This window comes from Hydra vulgaris, chromosome 09 (assembly GCF_038396675.1).
Source record: "Hydra vulgaris chromosome 09, alternate assembly HydraT2T_AEP".
Taxonomy (NCBI): Eukaryota; Metazoa; Cnidaria; class Hydrozoa; order Anthoathecata; family Hydridae; genus Hydra; species Hydra vulgaris.
Window position 1 is genome coordinate 9,293,291 of NC_088928.1, and position 27,652 is coordinate 9,320,942.

Genomic DNA, 27,652 nt, shown 5'->3' on the forward strand with positions numbered 1-27,652 from the left:
AGAAGTTGAAACAAGAAGAATCGCCTTTCTTAGGGTACATGTCGAATGAGCTATAGCAAGAATAAAAAATTAAAGACTATTACATACAATTTTTCCAATTACAATGGCAGCTCAACTTAATAAGATATGGGTAATGAGTTGCTACCTAGTCAACTTTTTGCCATCACTCATTGCTGATAAAGAAAATATTAAAGAATAAAATAAAATATTTTTTCAGTCATAAATTGAAAATAAAATGTATTTAAACATGGTAATATCTTGTTAAACCAGTTTTCATATTCAAATTGTATTGTTTGCACAAAAAAGTCTTCATAAGTGTATGTAACAAAATCTATTTCACTAGTTTCAGTAATAGCCATAATACCTTGACATTGGTAAAAGTAACTATGTTTGATTTTTAGGCTTGGCTGACCATCAACTATTTCCATACAAAAAGCTTTATCAGTAAAAACTTTTTGTACAGAAAAATTTCTTTTCGAAAAAGAGCATTTTACTTCAATCATTTTGTAGTTGCCTTTATCAATGCACAACCCATCAGGGCTACAACCTAGCCATGGCCATTTAGGAATTACAACAAGGCCACATTTTATAATATCACAATTAAATCTTTCTTTACACTTATCACAATCAGTAACTTCATTTTCATTTCCCCACTGACAAGCTTGTGATCATAAACTACTATCACAGTTTTTTATCAGCTTTTTTAACAATGAAGTTGGAGGAGTATTTTTTCTGCGGTTTATAACTGTACCAAAATTTGATGCAATAAGTCTTTTATTGCGTTCTTCAAACCATTTATTGTTTTTAGATTGATTTACAATTTCTGATTCAATTCGAATTATTTTTTCGACATTGATTGACATGTGACTTATGACAAGTGACAAAGTTCTAATTTTCTTCAGTCAAATTAATTTCAATTAAATGGTCCAAACGACGTAGAAATTTATCCATTGCAACTAATCTTAAATCTTCAACATTTTTTTATTTTCAGAGGCAAGCTCATTAATGAATGTCTCATAAAAATGACTTTGATTAAAACTATTTTCAATAATTAACTCAGCCATTGTCACTCCTTGGTTTAATTGAATCAGGTTTTAAGTGAACTTTTGCAATTTTTCTGATTTTACACTTTTTCCAGAAAATGGGGTGGCACAAAAATTTCGCTTTCCAGTAAGAAGAGAACGAAATCGTAAATTCTTAATATCTTTGTTGGCATCTGCTTTCTCAAATATTAGATCTGAGAATAAAACAGCTTCACAGTTCTTAGCTGACTCACCAGGTATGTGCCATTTTTGTAACTTATCGGTGTATGTTTTTTCGTCAGGTACACTTTTTAAATTAAGTTGCTTATACTCAACATGTTGATATAGGACTGCAGCTACATGTTTACAGCACCCACCAGCACCACATTTACAATTACATTTTGCATAACATACATCCCCAGTTTTTTGGCAAATATGGACATATACGTTGTATATAATTTTTTTCATTGAGGCTGAAACATTACACTTTACAAAAAATAAAAATTTATCACTAAGAAAATTTGATTTAACTCTAATCCTTTTTACATAGTTCTCTTTAAATAACTGGTAACCTGCTATTTTATATTTAGTAGTATTTCGTTCAAAATTATCCACTGATACTGTATCAGATATCATATAATTAAATATATGTTGATGTGTTATTGGAGGCAGGAGTCTCTCGACCATTCGATTACTTTTTCAGAGATTATTTTGTTTTTATCGTTATAAATTCCTCGTTTGTAATTAGACGAAATGAACCTGTCATTTTGAAAAGGGCTCAAGTCCATTTAATAGAACTTTTCAAAATCAACAAAAACATCATTTTTATTAAATAATGTCTACGCTGCTAAAGAATTTAAACATAGAAGTAAATAAGTAAAGAGCGTAAATAACCTATGTAACTTTTATTTTTTATAAAAAAGACATAAATCTAAAAAATTTTTAATTTAAGTTTATAAACTAAAACTAAAAGTTTTGGACTTGTGTCCTTTTTGAAATGACAGGTTCAAATGTTGCATGTAGTGGAACCTTGCTAGAGCTTTTAAAAAAGCTAGAACCAGCAGAAATATTTATAAAGCTCATTATATATTGTTTTATTTTTATTATACTTTTATAAGTTAGAGACTAACCAACTAAAACAACGTCTAAGAGTTTGTTTATAGTACAATGTAGTTATTCTGCTGCAGAGATAAAAGAGTTTTTAAAGATTTTGTCACGAATGTAACAAATTATTAGCGAGAAAACTATTACTTATGTTAAAACGAGCCACAAATTAAATTTAAAAAAAAAAAAAGACCTACGAGTTTTGCAATATTTTGTACATACAAATACCATAATGCATTGCTATATGGGGAAAGGTCAATTCATCCTTGAACATCTTTGTTGATAATTTTGTTACAGTTTATTAATTCAACTTGTGTTTTAGTTTAAATTTTGAGGCTTATTCTGTTCAAAACTACTTCATATAAATTTCTCGGCATACATAAATCCTTCGCAATAAGTATGAATTATTAATTAATGAAATTAGATAACTAAAATAAAGTGTCGATTATGTGATACACACATTTGTCTATCATATTCAACAAGCTAAAACTAGGTTTGCTTTAAAAATTGTATTCCAAACCCTACTTTTTAACAAGTTACTCTACATTAATGTATATTTAAAAAAAAATGTTATCCAGAATGCTCGCAGATGAGAGCATTTCGGATAATCGCTAATTCCAAATAATTTAATGTTTCAGTGACACGAGAAAAAAAAATTCTACCGCAAGTATTTTATAATGAAAAGCGTTTTTCTAAAAATCGGCAAACTCCATTTTTTCCAAAATTAGGTTTTTTCAAAATTCAGATTATTTATTAAAAAAGATACAAATCTAAGATCCTAGGAAAAAAATGGGGAGAGGGGGCTGATTTTTAACATCTGCTGCTCACTTTATATAAAAAGGTCATCAAAACTAAATATCTGCCAACTGAGATTAAGATTTTTCGGAACCAAATGCCAACTAACCGAATTAGTTCCTAAAAAACCGACTAAAACTTAAAAATCGTCTTTTTGGGGGTGTCACACAAACCCGACTTCCCACCTCTCCGTAGAATCGCCTCTGTGTTCATCATTTATTTTTATGATTATAAAATTTTTTGTTTTTGTTTGTTTTTGGCTCGTTTTAGAAAAACGCTTTTTAATTTGTATTTAAAAGTATTAATAACTTGTATATTACGAGTATAACAACTTTTAATTACAATTTTAAAACTAATAATAAATGTTTCTTTTAATATAATGTTTCTTTTTTTAAACATCAAGGTTCGTCATTTTAGTTACAAATAAAAATACTTTGAATGAATTTCAAATGTGAAAGAAATAAAAATTTTCAAAAAGAAAATATCGGTTAAGTTAATATTAAATTGCCGGATAATAGAGCTGTTTACTATAATAATAATAAGTCAAATTACCCAAAAGAAAATGTTTTATCAATGCAATTATACAATAGTCTGGCATTACCTGGAATTTTATTTAAGATTTTCCATCTAATAGAAATTGTAATCGGAAGGTAAAGTTGATCAATATCTGGAAGGACTTGAACTTACAACTTTCATAAAACTATCTTAATTGGATTTTCAACTTTCATGGAACTACCCTATTTATATTTATTTCATGAAACCTTAATTGAAGTTTCTACTTTCATGAAGCTACCTTAATTGAATTTTCAACTCTTTTGGAACTACCCCAATTCTATAGACAACAAGAAGGGTTTAGCACTTTAAACAAAAAATTATGGGTATTTGATTTAATAGCTGTCTAATTTTTAATTGCCTTACGCAAAAAATTATTTGGTCAAGTTTAGGCATTAGAGTGACTTTCTGTAAGAATCAGACAAAACTACAAATTTTTAATAGTCCTTCTCTAAAATTAATGATTTTTTAATATGTTGTTACTATTTATATTAAAAGCTTTATTCTAAATTTGTTTTTAAAAATTTGTTGGTTCTTTAGATATTGGACTTAAGACAAGACAAATTTTTTAGGAATACCGAAAGGATCTTCAAACTTAACTATAAAACAAACTATATACTTAAATTAAACTTAAAATTAGAACAATGCTCATACTTTACCATGGTGATTTCGTTTTATTATTATATATTAGCTATTTGAGTCCTAGAACAGGATAAAAATGTATGCTATGCAGATTGCTTGTCTTAATATCATTCTTCAAAAGGACGCAAAAATTAAATTTTTGCTTATTTTATACTTTCCTAAGGTGATTTTTATTATCTTCATTTTCATGTGAAGTCTTAGGTATTTTTTTACTATTTAAATTATATATTATTATATAGAATATTAAAGGCTTCGGATAAAAAATTAAGATTGAAACGAACAAAAAAACAATTTTTACGTACTTTTGAAGCAGGTATTTAGCCAATTTAACTGACCAATAAACAATAATCAGGTGAAATACCCAATTAAAAGTATATATTTTGTTCTATTTTCAAGGAATTAAATAGAAATGCTTTTGTCACCACTTAGTCAATGTTCTTGAAAAAATTGCCAAATTTGGAGATTCTCCAAATCTGGAGAACCTATAAATATTTTTTGGAATTTTGTCTTTAAGTATGAACAGCAACAACATACTAAAAATATAGCCAATATGAAAAGGGCTACTATTGGTCCCTGCCTGATTCATACAGAAAGTTACTCATAAAATAAGATTTCTATTTTACTACCACATAAAAAAAGCCTAATTATTCCTTAACTTACATAGAAAAACCTTTTTGTTACAAAAATCTATATTCGCGTAGACTTTGAGGTTTTCAATAAAGTGTATAGGAAGGAAGAGGAAAGGGGGGAGGGATTATCCAAAAACGTAACAATTTGTACATAGGTAATCGAGAGAGATGTGTTAAAAACAGCGAGTATGAACGCGGTACGACTTTCCTCGTTTTCCGTCTTTCCTTAAATCTGATTTCCTTTTTTTTTTAAAAAAAACAAAAAACAAAAACAGTGAATTTCACGAGTTTAAATATTATGTTATGTAACACAGAAATATCGACTTGAAAGTTTTTTTGTTTTTAATGTTTTAAAAAACTTTTGCGTTTAAAAAATGGGGGAATTGATTTTGTAATAAATAATGCGTACGTACGCAGAGAGGAGGGGATCGTTGAAGCATACAGGTGCCTACAAGGGGGAGAGGGTTCTAAATTGGTGGTTTTACTGCGTACGTATTTTATGGACGCCCGCTTTGTAAAAAGTAAGATCAATTTCATAATAACAAACGAACCATTGTTCAATCCTTTGATCAAAATTGGTGTCACTCAGGGTTGATCAGAATTCTGTTTAAGTGACACCATCCTTATCAATTATTTAGTTATTATTATTAAATACTTATAATTAATTTACTCATTATTATATTATTTTATATTATTACTATTTATATAGTTATATATTTTTTTATTAATCAATTTATTTTTACTTTTTACTACAATCAATAGAACTATGATTTTTTTTAATATTATTATTATATATTATTATTATTGTAATATTATTGTATGATTTAAAAAGGGAATAAATATCTTGCTGTTGTTGTTCATTTTTTTTTGGTATGTTTCAGCGTTCTTAGAGGTGCTCCTAGATTATGCAAAGAATTCATATTAACTTTAGAATATAATATTATCAACTAAATTTTTCGAAACCAAATTAAAAATATACAAATAAATATACAAAGCTATTTACACAGTGTTATATATATATATAAATGAAGGGTTTATTGTGAAACAATGACAAGCCACACATTTTACAAAAATGAGTTATTATCATTTTTATAATCATAAATAGTATACGCAATTTTTTTTTTTTTTTGTCCAATATATGATATCCATTATTATTCTTATGATGTATAAATTTGAGAGAATAATAGGTAAGCACTGATTTTATAGATTTAAATAAAACTTAAAAGTTATTTTTCTCAAATATTTGTTTTTGTGGCTTGTCATTGTTTCACAATAAGCCCTTCAAATATATATAAGAATTATCTTAAAGCTTCCTTGTTGAAAAGTAATGATAATGGAAACAATATTTATCAAACTTTGGCACCAAAACATAAAAAAGTCGAATTATCCATTATTTAAAAATTGGACTCATGTGTCACCAGTCATTATGGAAATGAATTCAGCTTCGTTTACTAAAAAGATCCAAGTATTCAAACTTAATCAAACGAGTAAAAATAAGATATTTGCTTTATGATGTATGTATGTATGTATGTATGTATGTATGTATGTATGTATGTATGTATGTATGTATGTATGTATGTATGTATGTATGTATGCATGCATGCATGTATGGATGAATGTAAGTATGTATGTACATATATACATATATATGTATGTATATATGTTTATACATACATATACATATGTGTAAACTTTTTGAACTTTTGTCACAGCTTTAGTTGTCCATAGTTTAGAAACCTGAGAAATTAATAGTTAATTTCAAAATTACATAGTAATTTAATATGGAATACATATATATATATATATATACAACCCTTAGATGTTGTCCGAAAGTTTTTTCGATATTTTGTTGACAAAAAGTAAAAATTAAAATGCAAGACCGGAATTTTTTTTTTTTAAAAATGATAGACTGCCTGCCCCAACCAAACCCTCAGTCGATGTAGCAGCACTCCCTTGCGGGTCAGGCTATTTGTCAGTCGATGTAGCAGCACTCCCTTGCGAATCAGGCTATTTGTCAGTCGATGTAGCAGCACTCCCTTGCGAGTCAGGCTATTTGTCAGTCGATGTAGCAGCACTCCCTTGCGAGTCAGGCTATAAGATAGTCGATGTAGCAACACTCCGCGCATGATTTACAGTAAAAAAAATAAAAATAAAAACATTTTATTAAAAAAAATAAAAATAAAAACATTTTATTAAAAAAAATAAAAATAAAAACATTGTTTATATTGTTAAAAACATTTAAAATGTTATAAAAACATTCAGAATGTTTTTAAAAACATTCCGGTCAATTAAATTTGCGTTTTTGTGGTTTTTTTAAAAAACGATTAATTTGTAATTAAATTAATGGTTTTTACTTTCGTCCAACACGGAAATGTTGGACGAAAGTCAAAAGTAATTAAAAGTGACGTATGTGTTGGCGTAAGAATCACTTTTTTCCTTCCGCTCTTCCTAAAGCCAACAAACTATAGAACTATATATATATATATATATATATATATATATATATATATATATATATATACAACAATCTCAAAACATGCAAGCAATGAGAGATTTCTAACGTGCTGTAATGTGCAACCACAGACACATTTCGCTCAAGTTGGCACGGGTTGTCATGATCCTATACACCAAACTAATTAAAGTTTGGCGTATAGGATCATGATAATTCATGCCGACTTGAGCGAAATGTGTCTGTGCTTGCACATTACAGCACAACAAAAATCTCGCATTGTTTGCTTGTCATTACTTGTTTATTTTATTAGAAAACACATTTCTTTTGAGTAGTCAACATGTCAGTGGTGTTACAAAGCTCTAAAAAGGAGATATTTTTAATAGCACACATAAAATATCAAATCAAAACTTCCCTATAATAGACAAGTACTGGGAGTTTTATTCTATATTATTCGTAAAGTGAATTTAAGTGTCAATGAAAGTGCAAATCTTCCTATTTGTGAATTTAATTTTTACTGGGAAAAGGCATGGTTAAGAAACTAGTTTTATTATACCAAGTTAGGAGAGATTTGAAAAAAAATGCAAAAAAATACAAAAGTGTTTAAACAACGTCATCAAGAGTTCATTCTAACTTAGAATGAACTCTTGAATGAACTCTTTATCTAAATTTGTTTGACATTGCTCATGCCAATGCATTTCAGCTAATTACAATAAATGAAGATAGGACCTTCTTGGAGCGCCAAAAAGATCAGCCTGGCCACTTAGCTGGAGTGGACAAAAAACTTACAAAGAAAGAAGAAAAAGCCCAACATTGAGGAGGAAAAACAACATGCTAAATATTTTGCATTGTTAGCTCCATCGACATCACCTTATAAACCACCACAAGAAAACTCATCTTCTGATTCTGAAATAATAAAAGTTAATTTTGAAACTATAAAAGTTAATTTTCAAAACAATATCCCGGATACAGTAACTGTCCACTGGAACTATTGCTGGCTCTAGGTTCTAGGAAATTTAAAGAAGAACTTTACTAAGAAGAACTTTACTCAAATAGTTATCTTATATGATGATAAGGAACAACTTATCGCTGTGACAAAATTAGACAGCTCATCAGAAAGCAAACAGGCACAGACAGTTTGGAATGTCATAATCAACTGGAATCTTAAAGACAGAGCGCAGATTCTCTGTTGTGATACTACTGCTTCAGTTACAGACTGTATTATTGGTGCAAGTGTGCACCTTGCACACATGCATCATTGCACACATGCATTTTGCACCTTGTCTAAAAGAGAAAGGGCATCATTTGAAGATCCGCCTGTTGCCAGATATGGCAACAGTATTCCACACAAGGATGTATTTGAGATTTATAGAGATAAAGAATAGAATCCGGAGTAAAAAAGTGTCTAGCACGATAAAGAGATGCAACCTTTGCAAATGCTAATTTTGCAATGGATTTGATATATTGTTTCCAAAAAAAATCCAAAGTAAGAGTTAATCCTAGAAGATGAAAGGTAGATGACTCATCGAGAACATTACCATTCATAAATGTAAGATCTAAATTATTACGGTAGTGATTGGCTGAAAAAAATGGGTTTTATCAAAATTAAAGTTCACCAGCCACTGTGAGCCTTTTCAAGGTCAAATGCCTCCCCAAGCAATCAGAGAGTGTTGGCTTCCTATCTAGACAAGAATAAATGGTAGTATTATCAGCGAACAATGCCATTTTAGATGCGAGATTATCTAGAAGATCATTAATGTAAATTAAAGAGTATAGGGCCAAGGATAGAACCTTGAGGAACCCCTGATGTTACAGGATATAGAAAAGAGTGTTGTCTATCGAAGACAACTTTTATACTACAACTGGAAAGAAAGGATTCAATAATCTTAACTAACTAGTATTAAAAAGTGAAAATCAGCCTAGTAAATGTAAGCCCAGACTTTCCATTGTTTAAAAAGTTCCAAGAAAATGGAAAAATGTTGATGTTGAAAAAAAAAAAATCTGTACAGAAGAGCTTTATCTTTTATTTTTTTAGAAAAGAATAATCTTGTTTAAATGTTTCAAAAATTGATAAACTGCTAGAATTCTACTGATTTGAATTGACTAAAGTCAAAATTAAAATAAAAATTAACTAAAGAAATAGCTAGAGATGACTATTGTGAATTAATTAAGCTTTCAATAAGATTTCTCAGTGAAGAAGAAATTTGAAATTCTGCTTCCAGGTGCTATGCACCAAGTTCGGTGGATAGCAAAAACCATTTATTCAGTAAAAATATCATTACTAAGCTCCCAATTCAGGATTTTAAACAAGGATAAAGCAGGTCTGTTGGATGTCTGTCTGTTTATCGTGACATCTTACATCAAATTCTGGCTCCAATGAATTTTAGCTGTAAAAGTAAATTATTAGGCTTTTTGAAGTCCATGAAAGCTTATGAAACATTAGACAAAAGCATTTCCAAAGCAGCTTTACAGAAGTTTTGCCAGCATTAATGGTATTTGACAGATGCTTTGTTTTTATTTGATGATGATGTCAATTAAGAAACTAAAGTAAAAATGGTTGCTAACTTAGCTAAAGAAAACCCATCAGCCCATGATAAACGTTAAATTGCACCCGAAGAAGAACTTTGTGACTCACTTTTTGGTATATCTTATATGTAAATTATGCTTTGATTTTCTTTTATAGTTTACCATACAATTAATAACTGTTCCTTCTGTTTTAATTTCAGAGAAAAACCTTGATGACTTCGTCTCTGTCAAAAGCAAGTTCTTATTTAGTCTCAAAATTGATGACAAATTTCTGAAGAAGAGCCCTTTTTTATGATCAACTAATGATTCATTCCAACAAGTTAAAAAAAAGCTACTGACATTGAGAGCAGTTAATGATATGACAGAAAGAGTTGTTAAATTAATGCAAGATTTTCATGATTTAATCAGTGTTGAAGAGGAGCAAAAACAATTTTTATTAAGTTGCATACAAGAACACAGAAATGTATATCTGGATTGTAAAAAGCTAATTTGATTAACGTGTCTTTTACTATAAATACATAATAAATATTATAAATGTGTTATTTTTAATGAGTATAAATAATGAACTCTATAATGTCCCTATAGTTCCATACTAACTTTTCAACTTAAACTTTGACGTCAAATGGGTTATTGTCAAGAGTTGAACGTTAAAGTTTAAGATAAACAGGTTATTGACGTCAAGGTATGGGTTATTACTATCTGATCTCAATAAAACTTAATATTTAAGTTTTTGAAGTCAAATGAAAAAAAAAAAGTATGCGTTTTGAAATTCGAAAAAAAAAAATTTCACCCTTATAGCCTGGAACACCCTATATATATATATATATATATATATATATATATATATATATATATATATATATATATATATATATATATATATATATATATATATATATATATATATATATATATATATATAAATTATAAATTATGTTAGTGTATTCTACAAATAGAGTGCTCAATGTTCTAAAAGAACAGAGCAATAATAAATTAGTAAAAACACTTATCTAATTTTTGATTACTTCAACACTGTGTTTCACCATCAGTAGGTTCATCAGGAAGAATGTCTAAACATAAAAAAAATTTCAAATTATAGAAAAATTATTTCACAGAAAGTTGGGAATTGTTATAATTAATTATGTAATAACTGTAGTATTTTGCAACCAGGAAGTTGCATCAACTACATTAGATAATTAAAAAGTCATGAAAAGAATTCTTTAGAATTAGGATAAATTTGGACTGGTCATTTGTTTTTATAATTTTTTAAAAGGAACTTATTTTCATGTCTGCATTTAGAAATTAATTCTGATTTTTTATTCAGTAAATTTTCTTGATCTGAATGAGTAATAATTTCAAATTTTTCTTGTAAACATAGTATACATTTTTTGGAAATGTTGTTATAGGCAGGCACAGTTTTTAGGATAGACCAGTTTAATTTAAAAACTCGTGGGTGGTTTTCTTCGTCCACGCCTCATTATTAAAATAGAGTAGTGAACTATTTTAGCTAGGTTTTCTAAAATTTGTAATAAAAATGAATGCACGTTTATACAATTTCATATTAATGATTTTTACCCCTCAATTACAGCAGAAATTTTAAATAAAACGATAGAATTTGGAAAAACCCACACTGAAATTACAGACGACACTATTTGTCTAATTAAAAATTGCAGAAAAACTTTACTCTATTCTAATTCTAATCATCCCCCTCAAATCTTAAAACAAATTCCCATTTCAATTAACAATAGACTTAATCAAAACTCCTCTAATGAAAATATTTTTAACTCTTCCAAACGCGTGTATGAAGATGCTCTTAAAAAAAGCGGATTTAAAAATTTTGAGCTTAAATTTGAAACAAAAATTGCAAAAAAGCGAAATAGAAATAGAAATAGAATTTGGTTCAACCCACCGTAAAGCAAAAATGTTTCAACAAGCATTGGAAAAGCGTTTTTAAATTAGTTGACAAACATTTCCCTCCCTCTAATAAATTGCACAAAATTTTTAACAGAAACACTATTAAAGTAAGCTATAGCTGTACAAAAAATATTGAAAGAATTATAAAAGGCCATAATTTTGCATTGATTAATAAAAATGAATTTCTTAAAGAAAAAAATACTGAAAATTGTAACTGCAAGCAAAAACTTGACTGTCCTATGAATGGCAAATGCTTATCAAAAATATTATTTACAAATGCATTGTTTCCTCGCAAAACAACCCTGATAAACATTATATTGGCTTAACCGAGGGCAAATGGAAAAAACGTTATGCCAATCACAAACAATCTTTTAAACATAAAAAATACTCAAAAGAGACTATGTTGTCTAAATATATTTGGCAACTAAAAGAAAAAAATATTAATTTAAATTAAACTGGTCTATCCTAAAAACTGTGCCTGCCTATAACAACATTTCCAAAAAATGTATACTATGTTTACAAGAAAAATTTGAAATTATTACTCATTCAGATCAAGAAAATTTACTGAATAAAAAATCAGAATTAATTTCTAAATGCAGACATGAAAATAAGTTCCTTTTAAAAAATTATAAAAACAAATGACCAGTCCAAATTTATCCTAATTCTAAAGAATTCTTTTCATGACTTTTTAATTATCTAATGTAGTTGATGCAACTTCCTGGTTGCAAAATACTACAGTTATTACATAATTAATTATAACAATTCCCAACTTTCTGTGAAATAATTTTTCTATAATTTGAAATTTTTTTTATGTTTAGACATTCTTCCTGATGAACCTACTGATGGTGAAACACAGTGTTGAAGTAATCAAAAATTAGATAAGTGTTTTTACTAATTTATATATATATATATATATATATATATATATATATATATATATATACACATACATACATACACACAAGCCTTCCCAGAGAGCGCGTGCGATCGCACATCTTGTTCATCCACGCCTAAAATAATTCTTTTAGACAACTTGACCACATTTTTATATAGTAAGCGTTTTAAGAATGTGACAAAATAAAGCTATAAGAAACTAGAGAGAATAAAACAGCAATACTTGAAGAAAAGAAATGAAGACTATACGAATTAGATAATAATACGAATTAGAAAATCTAAATAAAATAAGCTAAAAATTTGAATATTAAAAAAAGAATAATGTTTTTCAAAAGAATAATACACCTAAACATTTTACTATTTTTGTTTTCTTATATTTAGGGCATTTGTTATTTTCCACTACTGAACTTAATACAAAACACTTAATACTTAATACTGAACTTAATAAAACACACTTAATACTGAAATTAATACAAGTCGAGGAAAAAAGCAGATAAGAATATAATGTAAATAAAAACATTTTTTTCAGTCAATATATTAAGGAAATACTTTATAATTTGCGCAAGAAATATGGATTTTTAAATATTTTTTTTCAAATGATTTTGCTTAACTTTACTGTTTTTGTCAATGCACAGGAAACCGAGAAAACTAATTGCTATTTATTTGTGAAAAAAAAAATTTTTTAAACAAGTTTTTCATGTAAAAGAATAAAAAGTCATCAATACTAATATTTACATAAAAACTACTTGGTTGATTCAATACCCGGGTTTAAATACACAATTTGGATTATCCAAATTGTGTATTTAAACCCGGGTAGTTTATTTCCTCATGAACTATTGTTATTGACGATGCTCCAAAAGCTTGTGGGCTAATGCATTAATAATTTACAGATTTTTTTTTTACGAAATTTTTAGGAGCCTATTTAAAACTTTTTTTAAGCTTTAAAATAGATTTTTTCAAACAGAGCAATCGTTATGCTCATTATCTCTTGTAATTTATATTAACGTTGGAAATTGGGCAATATAACTGAAACAATGTCAGACATGCATTAAATGCGATAAATACATTTATTAAAAAAACCATGTTATTCTTTTATTTAAATTATTCTGCCATTACAAAAATTATTAATCAAATAACCCCAATAACATTTTAAAGTTAAGTTATGTCTTAATCGGTTACAATTGGTAAGAAGGTTACATTCTCTAATTTTTAATTAAATATTAAGTAAATAAACTTGATAATGCAGTAAATGTTTGTTTATTGTTACCGTATTGCTAAATACTATCTTATATTTTATTTTTATTGTAAAATAGCTTCGTCTCAATTGGTTACTTTGTCACGAAAAAAATTTAAGTTACAATACGCAACGTTACATCTTAAATGTGTTTTTTTTTATATACTTTATAAAATGTAACCAATTGAGACTTAAAGTAACGTAACTAAATAAGATTTGAGACGTAACTAAAACATGTCTCAAACATAGATTTTTTTAACGTTGTTACGTCACAATTTGTTACACTTTAAAAAAAAAGAAAGACGTAATGTAACGTAAAAAATTTTATATTTCTGACGTATTTTAATTGCGTTACGTAATTAAAATATGTCAATTAAATACATTTATGAATTAAAACGTTTTAATTCTTAAACGTTTTATATTACGTTACTTCTGATTGCTTTTTTAGGTATTTAAAGGTAATAAGTACCTAAGATTGCTTTACCGTACCGTAAGTTATTTTAACTTTTAAAGGTACTATTTTTTTTGTTTTTTGTTACGTTACTTTTAAAGCTTTAAAAGTAGTATTTACCTTTAAAAAGTATTTTTTTGAGAAAACCACAAATGTGGGTTAATTTTTTAAAATACTTTTTAATTACAATAGACATCAAAGACATCAAAACGAGTAAACGTAAAAAAATAAATTAACAAAATTTCTTATAGTTCTAGCATACATAATAAATTAGTTTCTTTGTTATAAGGACTGATAAAAATAGTGAGTAAATTGCATATCAAAACTTTTAATTGTTGTTAAATTGTTTTAAAAGATAATGTTTTTTCATCAACTTGTATAAAATTCAGAAGCTAAAAACAACAACGACTCATGAAAAAAGAATACAAAAGTTGTATGAAGAATTTATAAAAAAAAAATTTTTCTTAATTTCTTTTTTTCATTATTAAATTTTCTAGTTTATTTAACTAAACTTGATATTTCGTTAGCTTTAGCTTTAGGCTGCGAATTATTATGCAAGTTTAGCTTTATGCCGCCAATTATTCGCCTATAACATTTTAAAATTACATTACGAATTGTAACGTAAACAGGATTCGTTACTTTACGTAACCGAGACGCAAAATGTTCGTTGTTTTTAAGTAACCGGGACGCAAGATTTTACGTAATAATACGTAATATTGTAACGTAACGATGAAAAGTGTTACGTAACAACACATAACATTTTGACCTAATGATGCGTAACATTGTAACCTATATCCATATTACTTTTTTTTTGTATGTACATAAATATATGTATAGATACTATATACAGAGGATCTATATTAGGAGAGAGAAAAAAGCGAAGTCAAGTCAAAGAATGTAGACCTATATTGCTCAGAAAGTGCAACTATACACATAAGTGGCTTAAGCTAATTATCGTACATAATATTACAATTAACATCATAAGAAAGGATGAAATTTTATATACATTTTGTGGCTTGTGGGTTTATAAAAAACTCGTGAAGTATTACGCTTGAATTATTGACCAAAAAAACGCGTAACGTAACAAAATCTAGATATGAGAAGTAGGTAAAATAAGTCTAAAATATAGATTTTTTTAACGTTAAGCTATTTTCAGTCTACACTTTTTAAAAGTTGCACTTTTATAAGTTAAAATAAGATAATTGAAACGTAACTTTACAAATTAAAACTTTTTTTTTTTTTTTCGCGATAAATTAGTCACAAAAAAAAAATTAAACTAATTAAGACGAATCTATTTTACAATTAAAATAAACGATATTTGGCAGTTTTGAAAAAAAAATTTTTTTAGTTACAAATGTCTCGACAAACTTATTGTTAAATGCCGTAACTCATAATCATGAGTTACGGTATTTAACAAAATTGTCTTATTTACAATATTATTTAAGTAGGGGAACATGGGGCAAGATGGCGAACGTTTTGAAAAGCCTGAGTTATTGTAAAACTATCAGTCATGAAACAGTAATGCTTTGTCAGTGTGTTCATGATAGCATAATAATTCATTGCCTGAATTGATTTTTAATTAGCAAGTTGAAAAATTTGAAATAAAATTTAAAATAATAAGTTCATAAAATTGTTATCTGGTCACGTGACCGGGGCAAGATGACTTTTTTTGTAAATTCTGCCTCCAATTTTATAAAAATTTGAAAAATACTTACTACTCTAACTAAAGTAACACAAAATAAACACGCTCCACAAAAAATATTTCTAAAAAAGTTTCACCTGAAGGACACCATTCATTTTGAATAACCGGAAGCAAGGTATTTTTTTTTAGCGCAAAAAGTAAACTTATGCGCATAAAATTGCGTTAATAATATTTTAAAAAACCGATTGGCGTTTTAAAATACAAGATGGAAATACAGTTTCGTTTTCACCCATTTTAAATTTTTTGTTGAGTTGTTTTATGGAAAGTCATCTCGCCCCATTTGCCATCTTACCCCGTGTTTCCCTATTTGATTATTTATGTATTTGATTTTTGAAAATGCATTAACACGCTTGTCAAAACTATTGTAATTAAAAAGTATTTCAAAAAATTAGTAAAAAAAAAAAAGTTTTTTAGAAAACCCACGCTTGTGGTTTTCTCAAAAAAATACTTTTTAAAGGTAAATACTACTTTTAAAGCTTTAAAAGTAACGTAACAAAAAACAAAAAAAAAATAGTACCTTTAAAAGTTAAAATAACTTACGGTACGGTAAAGCAATCTAAGGTACTTATTACCTTTAAAAGTATAACCAATCAGAAGTAACGTTATGTAAAACGTTTACCAAATGTAACCGATTAAGACGTAATGTAACTTTAAAATGTTATAGGGATTGAAACGCTTTATAAGTTAATATGCTAACTGCTGTGGCCAATTTTTGTCTAAAAAAATAACTTAAAGTGTGGAAAAACAAGGCGTGCGGCCGCACGCACTTTCCAAGAAGGCTTGTATGTATATATATATATATATATATATATATATATATATATATATATATATATATATATATATATATATATATATATATATACACATATATGTGTGTGTATATATAATTTTATAATTATACCATTAAATTTTCTATTTCTGTGTGTCTATTAATTTATTTGTGTTTTCCTACGGCTGTTCAAAAAAAAGAAAGTGCCAAAAAATTTAATAGTCCAGCAGTAAAATTCAAAAAATAAAGAAATACTATTGAAGTAAGATATACCTTTACAAAAATATAGAAAGAATTACACAAGGCCACAATGTTGCATTTATTAATTACAAATCAATTTCTTAACGAAGAAAATACTGAAAATTGTAATTGCAAACAAAAAAATGATTACCCTTTGAATAAAAAATTATTAAAAAATATAATACACAAACGCATTGTTTCCTCACAAAATGATAAAAAATATATTGGCCTAATTAAAAATGAATGGGAACAACACTATGCCACAAACAATTTTTTAAACAAAAAATACTCAAAAGAGAGTATGCTGTCAAAATATATTTGGAGTTTAAAATAAAAAAATATTAAATTTAAATTAAACTGGTTTTGTTTTAAAGCGTTACGCATAGAGCGATTTATGTACGTCTTAAGTGATTTTACTTAAGCAGTAAGCAATTTTGGTTAAGGGGTCGTCCATAAAGTACGTACGCTTTTTTTTCGTCCACCCCCCTCCTCCCCCGGATTTTGTAATACGCTTTTTTGAGTACCCACCACCTCCCTAAAAGTACCTACGCTTTTAACCTACTTATCTAACATTTTATGATATTTTTTTTAATTTAGTGTCTCTTTTCTTTTATAATCAACCCACTGCCCTCCCATCTCATATACGCCATTTGCAGACCACCTCTTCCCCACCGAGCGTACGTACTTTGTGGACGATCCCTAAGCGACTTTCGATCATTTTTTACCTTTTAAATTATTCTATAAGCGGTTAGATAAAAGAAGTAATTAATTCTTAAAAAAACAACATTAACTTTTGAATGACGATTATGTAAAAATGTTTGTTACAAAAGTTTGAATGACAATTAAGTAAGACACAAGCGCTATTTATTTATGAAAAAAACTTAAATAAAACTAAAAATTTATTTTTATTTTGTTTTTATTTTATTGTAATGTTTGATTTTTTTTTGCTTGAAAAATGCTAATACTTTAAGCTTGAAGCAAGTACCATAATAATATAATTTAATTCTGATAAAAAATGATTTAATTTAAAATTAATTTAATAAAAATATATTGTTTAATTCTGATAAAAAATATATATAATTTAATTTAGATTTAAAAAAATATAATTTAAAGAATATTTTTAAGTTTATTAAAATTGAAGATAATGCTGGGGTTTAACTTAACTTTCAAACTTATTTTAAAATATTACTAAATATTGTTCAATATCTAAATTTTATTTATTCTTAGAAAAAAAAATTAGCTCATTTTTATCGCAATTGTTTATTTGGTTTTCCTTTCTAAACATTTTATTTCTACTCAAAATTAAATTCTATATAAACGGCTGCATCAAAAATTTGCACAAAACCAAAGTTAAACTTTTTTTTATAACGCAAGTTAAATCGCAGCAATTATTTTTAAATAAATGATATATTCAGCGATATAATTTTAATAAATGATGTTTGGAAAAATAATCTTTGCTTTCACAACAAAATCGTTAATAAAATAAACTTTTAATAAATAGAGTAAATAAACAAATGTAATTTTTTATTTGGTATTCGCTTATTTTTTTATAATAAAAAATCATACGTAGATGCAAAGCCGCAATTAGAAATTTAAGAAATAATCAAAAAATTAACATATTTTAATTCATTTATGCAAATGTCGAGAAAAAAAAAAAATTTGTTAAATCAAACAATTTTAAAAATATTAAATTTAATTAATTAACATTAAAAAAAATTAAAATTAATAATAATAAAATTTAACTTATTTTGCGGTAATTAATATTATTGCAGTAATTTAAAAAAAATTAATGTCTTTAAAAGATAAAAATAATAAAGATAATTTTGAGACGTCAAATTCACATTAGGCTGTTGCATTAAGCATTTTTTATTTAAAACAAGGCCTGTGGTCTATTATAAAAACTACACCTGCTTATAATAATATTTCTAAAAATAGTATGTTATGTTTGCAAGGAAATTTTGAAATTGTTGCTCATTTGGATCAAAAAAATTTACTGAACAAAAAATTTGAATTAATTGCTAAATGGAGACAAGAAAAAAAGTGCCTTTTAAAAAAATATAAAAACAAACGACCAAACAAAAATTATCCTAACTCTGAAGAATTTTTTTTCACAATGGAGCCCCATTATGCATTAGCCTTGATCACTAATACAAGTTTCTAGTTGCAACATATACAGGCTGCATGCCTGGATTTACCATAGTAGATATGAGAGATAAATTATGCGATACAGAGCAACACTTTTCCTCTCACTAAACCACAGCTACTGAAAAATATGTCACTGACCCCAAGTCTCAGCTTTGCAACCTTCAATAGCTTCATAGTCTTCAAGCCTTCATAGCAGCAAATGGGTCTATAACATCTATCAAATTTAATTGAGCTGCTTCTTCTGCTTCAATAGCCTATAGGCTTAGTACTGACAAAGAGTCTTACGCCTTAGTAGTCCTTAAATGAGTTTTAATTTTTTTCAATGTGCTAAAAGTCCTTCTTGCAGTTGCCACGTTAAAAGGTAATGTCAAGTATACCATAAGTGTTGCGATTATATCAGTACTTTGGGTTAAAATGTTATGACATAATGGTGACCAAATAAATTGATATTATTTCATTATTTACAAATTAATGTAGTTAATTATATTTTTTAAATATAAATTAATAAAAAGGTGCTCACTATGTAAAGTATTAGTCAAGATTATTATTATTATCATTATTATTTAAGATCAAAAAATAATCTGAAAAAAAGCATTTCTAAGCTGCACAAAATAATACAAACTGTTAAATGTTGATACGAAAGTTATTTCTTACAGTAATAACTTTTTTAAATTTTCCTTGATTGACTTGGACCCCTAATAACATTTAACCCCCTCCCCTGGGTGCAGGCTCTTTGTTTAATTGAAATAATCACTCTTATAACTTTTTTTGACTTGGACCCTTGACCTGCACCCTCCCCCCCCCCCCTTTCTGGGTGCAGGCTCTTTGTTTAATTGAAAAAATCACTCTTAAAATTTTTTTTTTTAATATTAATTACTGACATACTCTCCTGAGCTTAATACACAGGAGCATTAATTAATTTTCGGAAAAATTTCCCACCCACAAGCTTATTAAGACATTTATAAATTTTTACTTGTCAACAAAAAAACTGTCTCAAAACTAAAAAAAAAAAAATCAGTGTAAACCAAACTTAAGAAAAAAAATAAATCTTATCACTCAACATAGTTTAGGCAAATTAGCAAAACTTAAATCAAAGTTTTTTTATAAAAACTTCATTTTTGAAAATCTACAATTTAGGTTTTAAATGAAATTAAAATTAATTTTTGTTTAATACAACTTCTGCTTGTTTTTAAAAAAAATTTATAAGATTTTTTTTTTTTTTGCTTATACAGACTTTTATAAAGTCTTTTTTCAAGCTTCTTTAGGTTTTTGCTACATGCTGGTAGTAGTAGCTCTTTTTATTTTATTTCCTAGGAACAGTATGAGTTGAGGAACAGTATGAGTTGAGGAACAGTATGAGTTGAGGAACAGTATGAGTTGAGGAACAGTATGAGTTGAGGAACAGTATGAGTTGAGGAACAGTATGAATATTCTTTTGTCTAAATGTCTTTGAGAAAAAAATTAGATTTTGGTTTAATTTGTTTTATGCATGTTCTGTAAAAAGGTTCGATATACAAAAGATAATGGAAGATTCAGATTCTTATGACACTTTAAAATTGCAAAAGTATGTAGCTGGTTTCAAAACAACCTGATTCTAGGTTGTTTTGAAACTTCTAAGCTACACGGTAGATAGACTGTTTGAATACTACAAAATAAAGTTCTCTATTATCGACAAAAAAATACAATTTACGCTTTCTGTTTAAACTCTTACATATATTTTCTGTTATGAACCTGAATGAATTCTTTATTGAATCATTTCAAAAAATGAGTAATATCTTTTTGTCTGTGACATGTTTCCAACCCAATACTTGTTTCCAATCCAATACTTGTTTCCATGTAATAAAAAATATATATATAACATGTAATTCTTAAAGAACATCTTAAATTAACAAAAAGTTTATTAAAATTTTTTAATTTCAAGTTTGCAGTTCTTTCTGAAAATAAGTTAGCAAAACTTTATCAGACATGTTGCTTTGAACCTCTAAAAACAGGGTTTAAATAATACTTTCTCAAAACTGACTTCAATAACACCAAGGATTTTGTCCCATAAAAAATGTTCCATTGAACGAAACAAATGGTAATCTGATGGTGCCATGTCTGGTGAATACACAGGATGCGGAATATGAAAATTTTAAATTCAAAATGTTTTTTTGCCTTTTAGATGCAAACACATCACTGCAAAATCTTAAACTATCAGATGGGATGCCAAATCATAATTATTAGACAGGACATTAACAGGCCATCTTCTTATCTAAATAACGATCAAACATTTGATAAATATGCTAGGATCTAGGCAGCCATTGTTATTTGTGGAGATTGTTTCTTTTGGGGCTATGTAGACACTGATACCTTTTTCCATAAATATGATGTGACCCATACCTTTGTCTCATCCATAGTAAAAAAAAGGATGTAGAAATTCTTTATTTTCTCTAATCATCCTTTGACAGTTTTCCCTTTGTCCAGCATTGGTATGATTGGTATGATTATTGATTTTCTCCAACTAAAAAGGAGCTTGATGACATTAATGAATTTAGGGTTGCTTTAAAACCACTAAAATTAGACATTAACGCTCCTTCAAAAGGAGAAGCTGTTTTTTTATATTCTGTATTTGTGATTGAATTTAGAAAGAAAAAAAACTTGATGAAACTAACTCACCTATGAGTCAACTTATTAAATAGTTATTTTGAAAAAAGAAACAATTATTTCAGCCATCTGACAGTAAAAATGACCAGGAAGTAAACACTGATGGTATAACTGATAATGTGGGAAGTAGTAAAACCTAATTGTACTTAGCTCAAAAACTTGAACATCTTTATTGAACAATCAGACATTGAAATAAAACTTGACTATCAGCAAATTAGATCAAACCTTATTAAAAAAGAAATAACTGATTTTGAAGCTAACAAAGTAAGGCCCAAATATTTAGATCTACTTTTAAAGCTCTTCAAACAAATTCTCCAGCATCAGTTGAAGCTGACAAAGCTTTTACTAGTCTTAGACTGTTAGCAACTAAAATAAGAAATTCTTTAACGGGAAAGGAAAGGAAACATTAGATGTATCAACATTTTTAACGCAAACCATGAAAAGTTTTTGTTGATGTTATGTGTTTTTCTCCTAATTAACGATGTTAAACAAATAAATACTTTTAAGCATACTTAGTATTATTTTTGTGTATTTTAACAAAGAAAAATAAATTTTGAAACAGTTCAAATTTTTTTTCTAAATAGTTTGAGCATGTTCAGGTTCGAACTTTTCAAAAAAAATTTCAAACTGGAAGGCCTAATTTAAAGCCTTTTCAAATAATTTGATAAGACGTATAAGTTAAGATAAACAAAAATGGGTCAAAAAGCAGTAAGTAAACCAACAAATATAGTATGAAAGATGACTCAAACCAACCAATATATCTACATAGAGACAATAGAGAACTACATGGTTCCATCAGTAGATAAGCTGATCAAAACGAATGGTGACAGTTTAAACAAGATATGGTGCCTGCCCACACAGCATACTTCTGAACATTATAACTACATTATAATGTTCAGAATTTATGAGCTTATTGCAATTCAACAACCGGTAAACAATTATCAACAAACTCGTGCAGCTTTTTCATTTATACGCCACATATTTTCTACATAAATTTGTCTAAGTGATATCTTAGACACTAGACATTTGTCATCTTACATACTACATGTAACTTTATTTATGCAACTTTTTTCTTTGATATTAAATACATTGCATAAAATGAAAAAATTATTTCCTCCAGAATTACTGAAAAGCAATTGTTACACTCAATCCAGTACTTTTAATTGTACTTATTTTAAATAGCAGCCAATTACAACACTCAATCAAATATATATATATATATATATATATATATATATATATATATATATATATATATATATATATATATATATATATATATATATATGTATATATATATATATTTATATGTATATATATACATAAAGGACCTCGGAAAAAATGAGCTCGGCAATAACTAGACAAATTCTCTTTATTTTTTTATTTTTTAAAGTAATTAACTTTCATTAATTACTGCAATAATATAAATTACCACAAAACGTATTAAATATTATTATTACTATGAGGGAATGTTTATTTTATTTTATTTCTTTTAATATCAAATAAATTTAATATTTAAAAAAATGTTTGGTATTAACAAATTTCTTATTTTCTCGACATTTGCATAAATGAATTAAAATATGTTAAATTTTTGAACTTTTAAATGACTATTTCTTAAATATATATAAATGATTTTTTATTTTAAAAAAATTAGCGAATAACAAATAAAAAATTACATTAATTTATTTACTCTATTTAATAAAATTTATCATTTTATTAACAATTTTGTTGTGAAAGCAAAGATTATTTTTCTAAACATCATTTATTAAAATTATATCACTGTATATATTATTTATATAAAAACAATCGCTAAAAAAATCGATAAAAAAAAAAGTTCAACCTAAATTTTGTTCAAATTTTTGATGAAGCCGTTTATTTAAAATTTAATTTTGATTTAAAAAAAAAATGTTAAGGAAGGAAAACCAAAAAAACAATTGCGATCAAAATGAGCTAATTTTTTTTTAAGAATAAATAAAATTTAAATATTGAACAATATTTAGTAATATTTTAAAATAAGTTTGACATTCAAGTTAAACCCAAGCATTAACTTCAATTTTAATAAACTTAAAAATATTTTTTAAATCAAAATTAAATTATATATGTTGTAAATCAAAATTAAATTATATATTTATTAAATCTAAATTAAATTTAATATTTTTTAAATCTAAACTAATTTTTTTTTTTTTTAATCAAAATAAAATTAGGAGAGAGTGGGGCACCAAGACACACTTTTAGTTACTGCTTTGTAACAATTTTTTTAAACGCCTTCTTTTTACGCAATTGGTTCAATTTTTGAATAAATTTATATCAAATTAAAATTATTAATTACCAAAAAATAACAGGTTAAACTTGTGAGACTATTTAAAGTAAAATTAGAAATTTGTTTTAAGGTACCCCAACCATAGGGTACTTTGATACACACTATGAGCATCATTAAAAAAGTAAATAAAAAGTACAAAATATAGAAAAAAGGCAGAATTTTACTTGAAATATAAACAAATTAAAATATATAACTCAAATAATGCATCCAATGGTCCAAATTATATTTCAAAAGACCAGATAATATATTGCTTTAAGTGTTATTCTTAAGCATCAATAAATAATGGCTTTGTATCGAAATGGGATCTCCTTGTATTATATTTACATAAATCTTTTAAAAATTGACTATAAATGTTAAAAAAAAAAAATTTTTAGAATTATTTATGACACAATGGAGTACTATTTTACAGTTTTAGGGCCCCCAACAAATGCTGTATCTGGTACCGCATACTTACTAATAGAAAACAATTGCTTTATTTTTAGTATCAACTTGTTTTTTCAATGATTTTGTTTAATGAAGTAAAGAGCTTATGGATTGCAGTTTACAAAATAATGCTATTTACCGATAAACACATGGAATAAAATACCTTAAAACTTATGTGCTTTAAAAACTAATAAATTACTGTCATCAAAAAAACACAAATTTTGACCCCTCACAAGCCTAATGATGTCAAATGATATAATTAATTTTAATAACATAGCACTAGTAGTTACTGTTTCACTATGTGAATATGGTTGTTGCAACTCTTAAGATGCCTCCACAATTACAATGTTTCATAGTGTCCCATGTATCATGGTGCCCCACTCTCCCCTATATATTTTTATTAAATTAGTTTTAAATTAAATCATATTTTTTATCAGAATTAAATTATATTATTATGATACTTGCTTCAAGCTTAAAGTATTACCATTTTTCAAGCGAAAAAATCAATCATTGCAATAAAATAAAAACAAACTAAAAATAAATTTTTAACTTTATTAGAACTTTTTTCATTTGTATAAATAGCACTTTTATTTGACATAATTGTCATTCAAACTTTTGTAACAAACATTTTTATATAATCGTCATTCAAAAGTTAATGTTGTTTTTTAAAAAACTAATTACCTCTTTTATCTAACCGCTTATGGAATAATTTAAAAGTTAAAAAATGATAGAAAGTCACTTAACCAAAATTGCTTACTGCTTAAGTAAAATCACTGAAGGCGTTCATAAATCGCTCTATGTGTAACACTTTAAAACAAGGCCTCTCTCTCTCTCTCTCTCTCTCTCTCTCTCTCTCTCTCTCTCTCTCTCTCTCTCTCTCTCTCTCTCTCTCTCTCTCTCTCTCTCTCTATATATATATATATATATATATATATATATATATATATATATATATATATATACATATACATATATTAGGCCTTGTTAAGAAGCGTTACGCAGCTCGCATTTTGCCTGCGAAAAGGCTATTTGCCTAGCGTTCAGCAGTTTTGCGCTACGCAAAAACTTTTATCTCTTGAATATTTAAATTATCTTTTGATGTTAACGTGACGTTTATTCAAGAAGAAATAAAGTCGTAAGTAAAAGCAATTAACTGCAATTGTAAACTAATAGATTTTTTGTTAAAGAAACAGTTTGTTTAATAATTTTTTTATTGTTGTTAAAAATTACCTTTTAAATATATTAAAAAATACCTTTTAAATATAAAAATTATTTTTTCTTATAATAGTTTAAAAAATGCACGATTTATTTTGATGTAAATACTTTATTAATAAGATATTTTGTTTATTGTAAATTCAATAAAGTAAAGTTTTAACGACATTTGTTTAATTTTTGAAATGAAATTATGATCACGAATATGTTATCTGTAACTGATAAATAACAAAAAAAAACTCTTTATTGTTTAAAAACATTATTAAAAAAAGTTCACAAAATAAATAAGAAAAAACTTATCAACAGTTATTAAAGTAACCAAAAACCAACTGTAAAATCATAAGAAAATAAACAAATATTATTTTACGTTTATGAAAAACATATTTTTTTCAAAATAAAATTTAGTTCATATCTGAAAAAAATAATAAAAATGATTTTTCAAATAGGAACTTAGATTTTATTTGTAGCTTTTGTTACTGTGAAAAAAACAAACTGTTTGTATGATTTTTAACGCGTTAATAAAATAACTTTAATTACAATGCGGTACTTGAAAAGACGCTAGTGACGCAATTTAACTTCTAACAATACAAAATATATTTGCCGAGTTGAGTAACTTAGAAATGCGTTATGCGTTTTCATTACGCAGCGTAATCTCATAACAAGGCCTGATATATATACATATATTTATACATATATATATACACATATATGTATATATAAGCTCCTAGAATGAATGAATTTAATGGAACAACTTACTTTCTCCATCTCCATCTTTGTCAAATTCATCAATCATAGATCTTAATTCATCATCACTCATATTTTCTCCAAGTTCACGAGCAACTCGCCTCAAATTACGTAAACTTATTTTACCAGTTTGATCATCGTCAAAAAGTTGAAATGCTTTTCGTATTTCATCTTGAGGATCGCGGTCTAGCATCCAATCAGTAACTAAAAGTACAAAAATGTTCTTTTTTTCTTGTTAAAAAAACAAAAATCTTTACTTAAATTCTGTAACTACTCACCAACTTCTTTAAAATCATTGAATTGAATCTTCCCAGACGATTCATGATCATAATCTCTTAGAATTTTCAAAACAACATTCTTTTTAATATCAAACCCTAAGGCACGCAACGAAATCTAAAATAGAATACATAATAGTATCTCCTTTTCAAAAAAAATATACGTTTCGATAAAGCCACAGTAACCTTAAGCTCATGGTAATCAATAGCACCATCTTTGTCTGTATCAAAAAGTTGAAATGCTTCTTTTATCTCCTGCTTTTGTTCTTCACTTATTTCTCGCCTACGTTTAACACCACCTCCTACTTTGGCAGAAACTTTTGCAACATTCATTGTGAAATCTTTTATAACTGTAAACAATTATTGTTGATTTTATTTATTGAAATTAGCCTCACACACAATAATTCTATAAACCCATTCTTAACCTACCAAAGATTTATTTTTTATCATTTCAAAAATAACTGAAAAAGAAACTGAAGCAAAGTTTGTAGTTAATTGAAAATTTTATTTTTTTATTATGCAATAATTATTTTTTAAATTTATTATGATTCATATTTTTAATGACAATAAAATTTAATGATCAACATCATTAATCTAAAATGAAATGATCTACATCATTATTCTAAAAAAAAAACATATCTTTTTTCTATTAACTACATTGATCTGAAAATTTTTTTCATGAAAATGGGTTTTATTAGTTGTGTATTTAGTCTTCATGGTACTAAAACACGAAATGTAATTCAATGAAAAACATCTCAGTAAATGTTTAGAGTAATTCCACTGCGCTCTATCTATCTCTACTTTAGTAAAATGTTGTTAGTGACTTTTTTAAAGGAATCAAATTTAAAGGAATCAAATTGAAGGACAAAATTTTTTTTTAAGAATTTTAGGCTAAATATCACAAAAGTTGGAGCAGTAAATATAGCTTTGATAAAGATTGCTCCATATTAACTTTCTCTTTTGA

The 27,652-nt window shown here is 26.7% G+C and overlaps 1 protein-coding gene across 1 annotated transcript; it reads right to left on the reverse strand.

The window, feature by feature from the left end:
* Nucleotides 1-5,981: 5,981 nt before the first annotated feature.
* LOC100209654 (centrin-3) lies at nucleotides 5,982-27,090 on the reverse strand. The gene is made up of 4 exons (XM_065804666.1): nucleotides 26,875-27,090; nucleotides 26,692-26,806; nucleotides 26,426-26,617; nucleotides 5,982-6,195 (listed from the first exon to the last, which is right to left on the reverse strand). The coding sequence occupies exons 1-4, from the start codon at nucleotides 27,019-27,021 to the stop codon at nucleotides 6,152-6,154; spliced, it is 498 nt and encodes a 165-aa protein (XP_065660738.1). The 5' UTR covers nucleotides 27,022-27,090; the 3' UTR covers nucleotides 5,982-6,151.
* Nucleotides 27,091-27,652: the final 562 nt, after the last annotated feature.

Excerpts from the sequence above, each read along its gene's own strand:
- LOC100209654 (XM_065804666.1), bottom strand. The coding sequence starts at position 27,021 with ATGAATGTTGCAAAAGTTTCTGCCAAAGTAGGAGGTGGTGTTAAACGT. Across the intron at positions 26,807-26,874 it reads TTGATTACCATGAGCTTAAG|ATTTCGTTGCGTGCCTTAGG; the intron begins GTTACTGTGGCT and ends ATTCTATTTTAG. Across the intron at positions 26,618-26,691 it reads CAATGATTTTAAAGAAGTTG|TTACTGATTGGATGCTAGAC; the intron begins GTGAGTAGTTAC and ends TTGTACTTTTAG.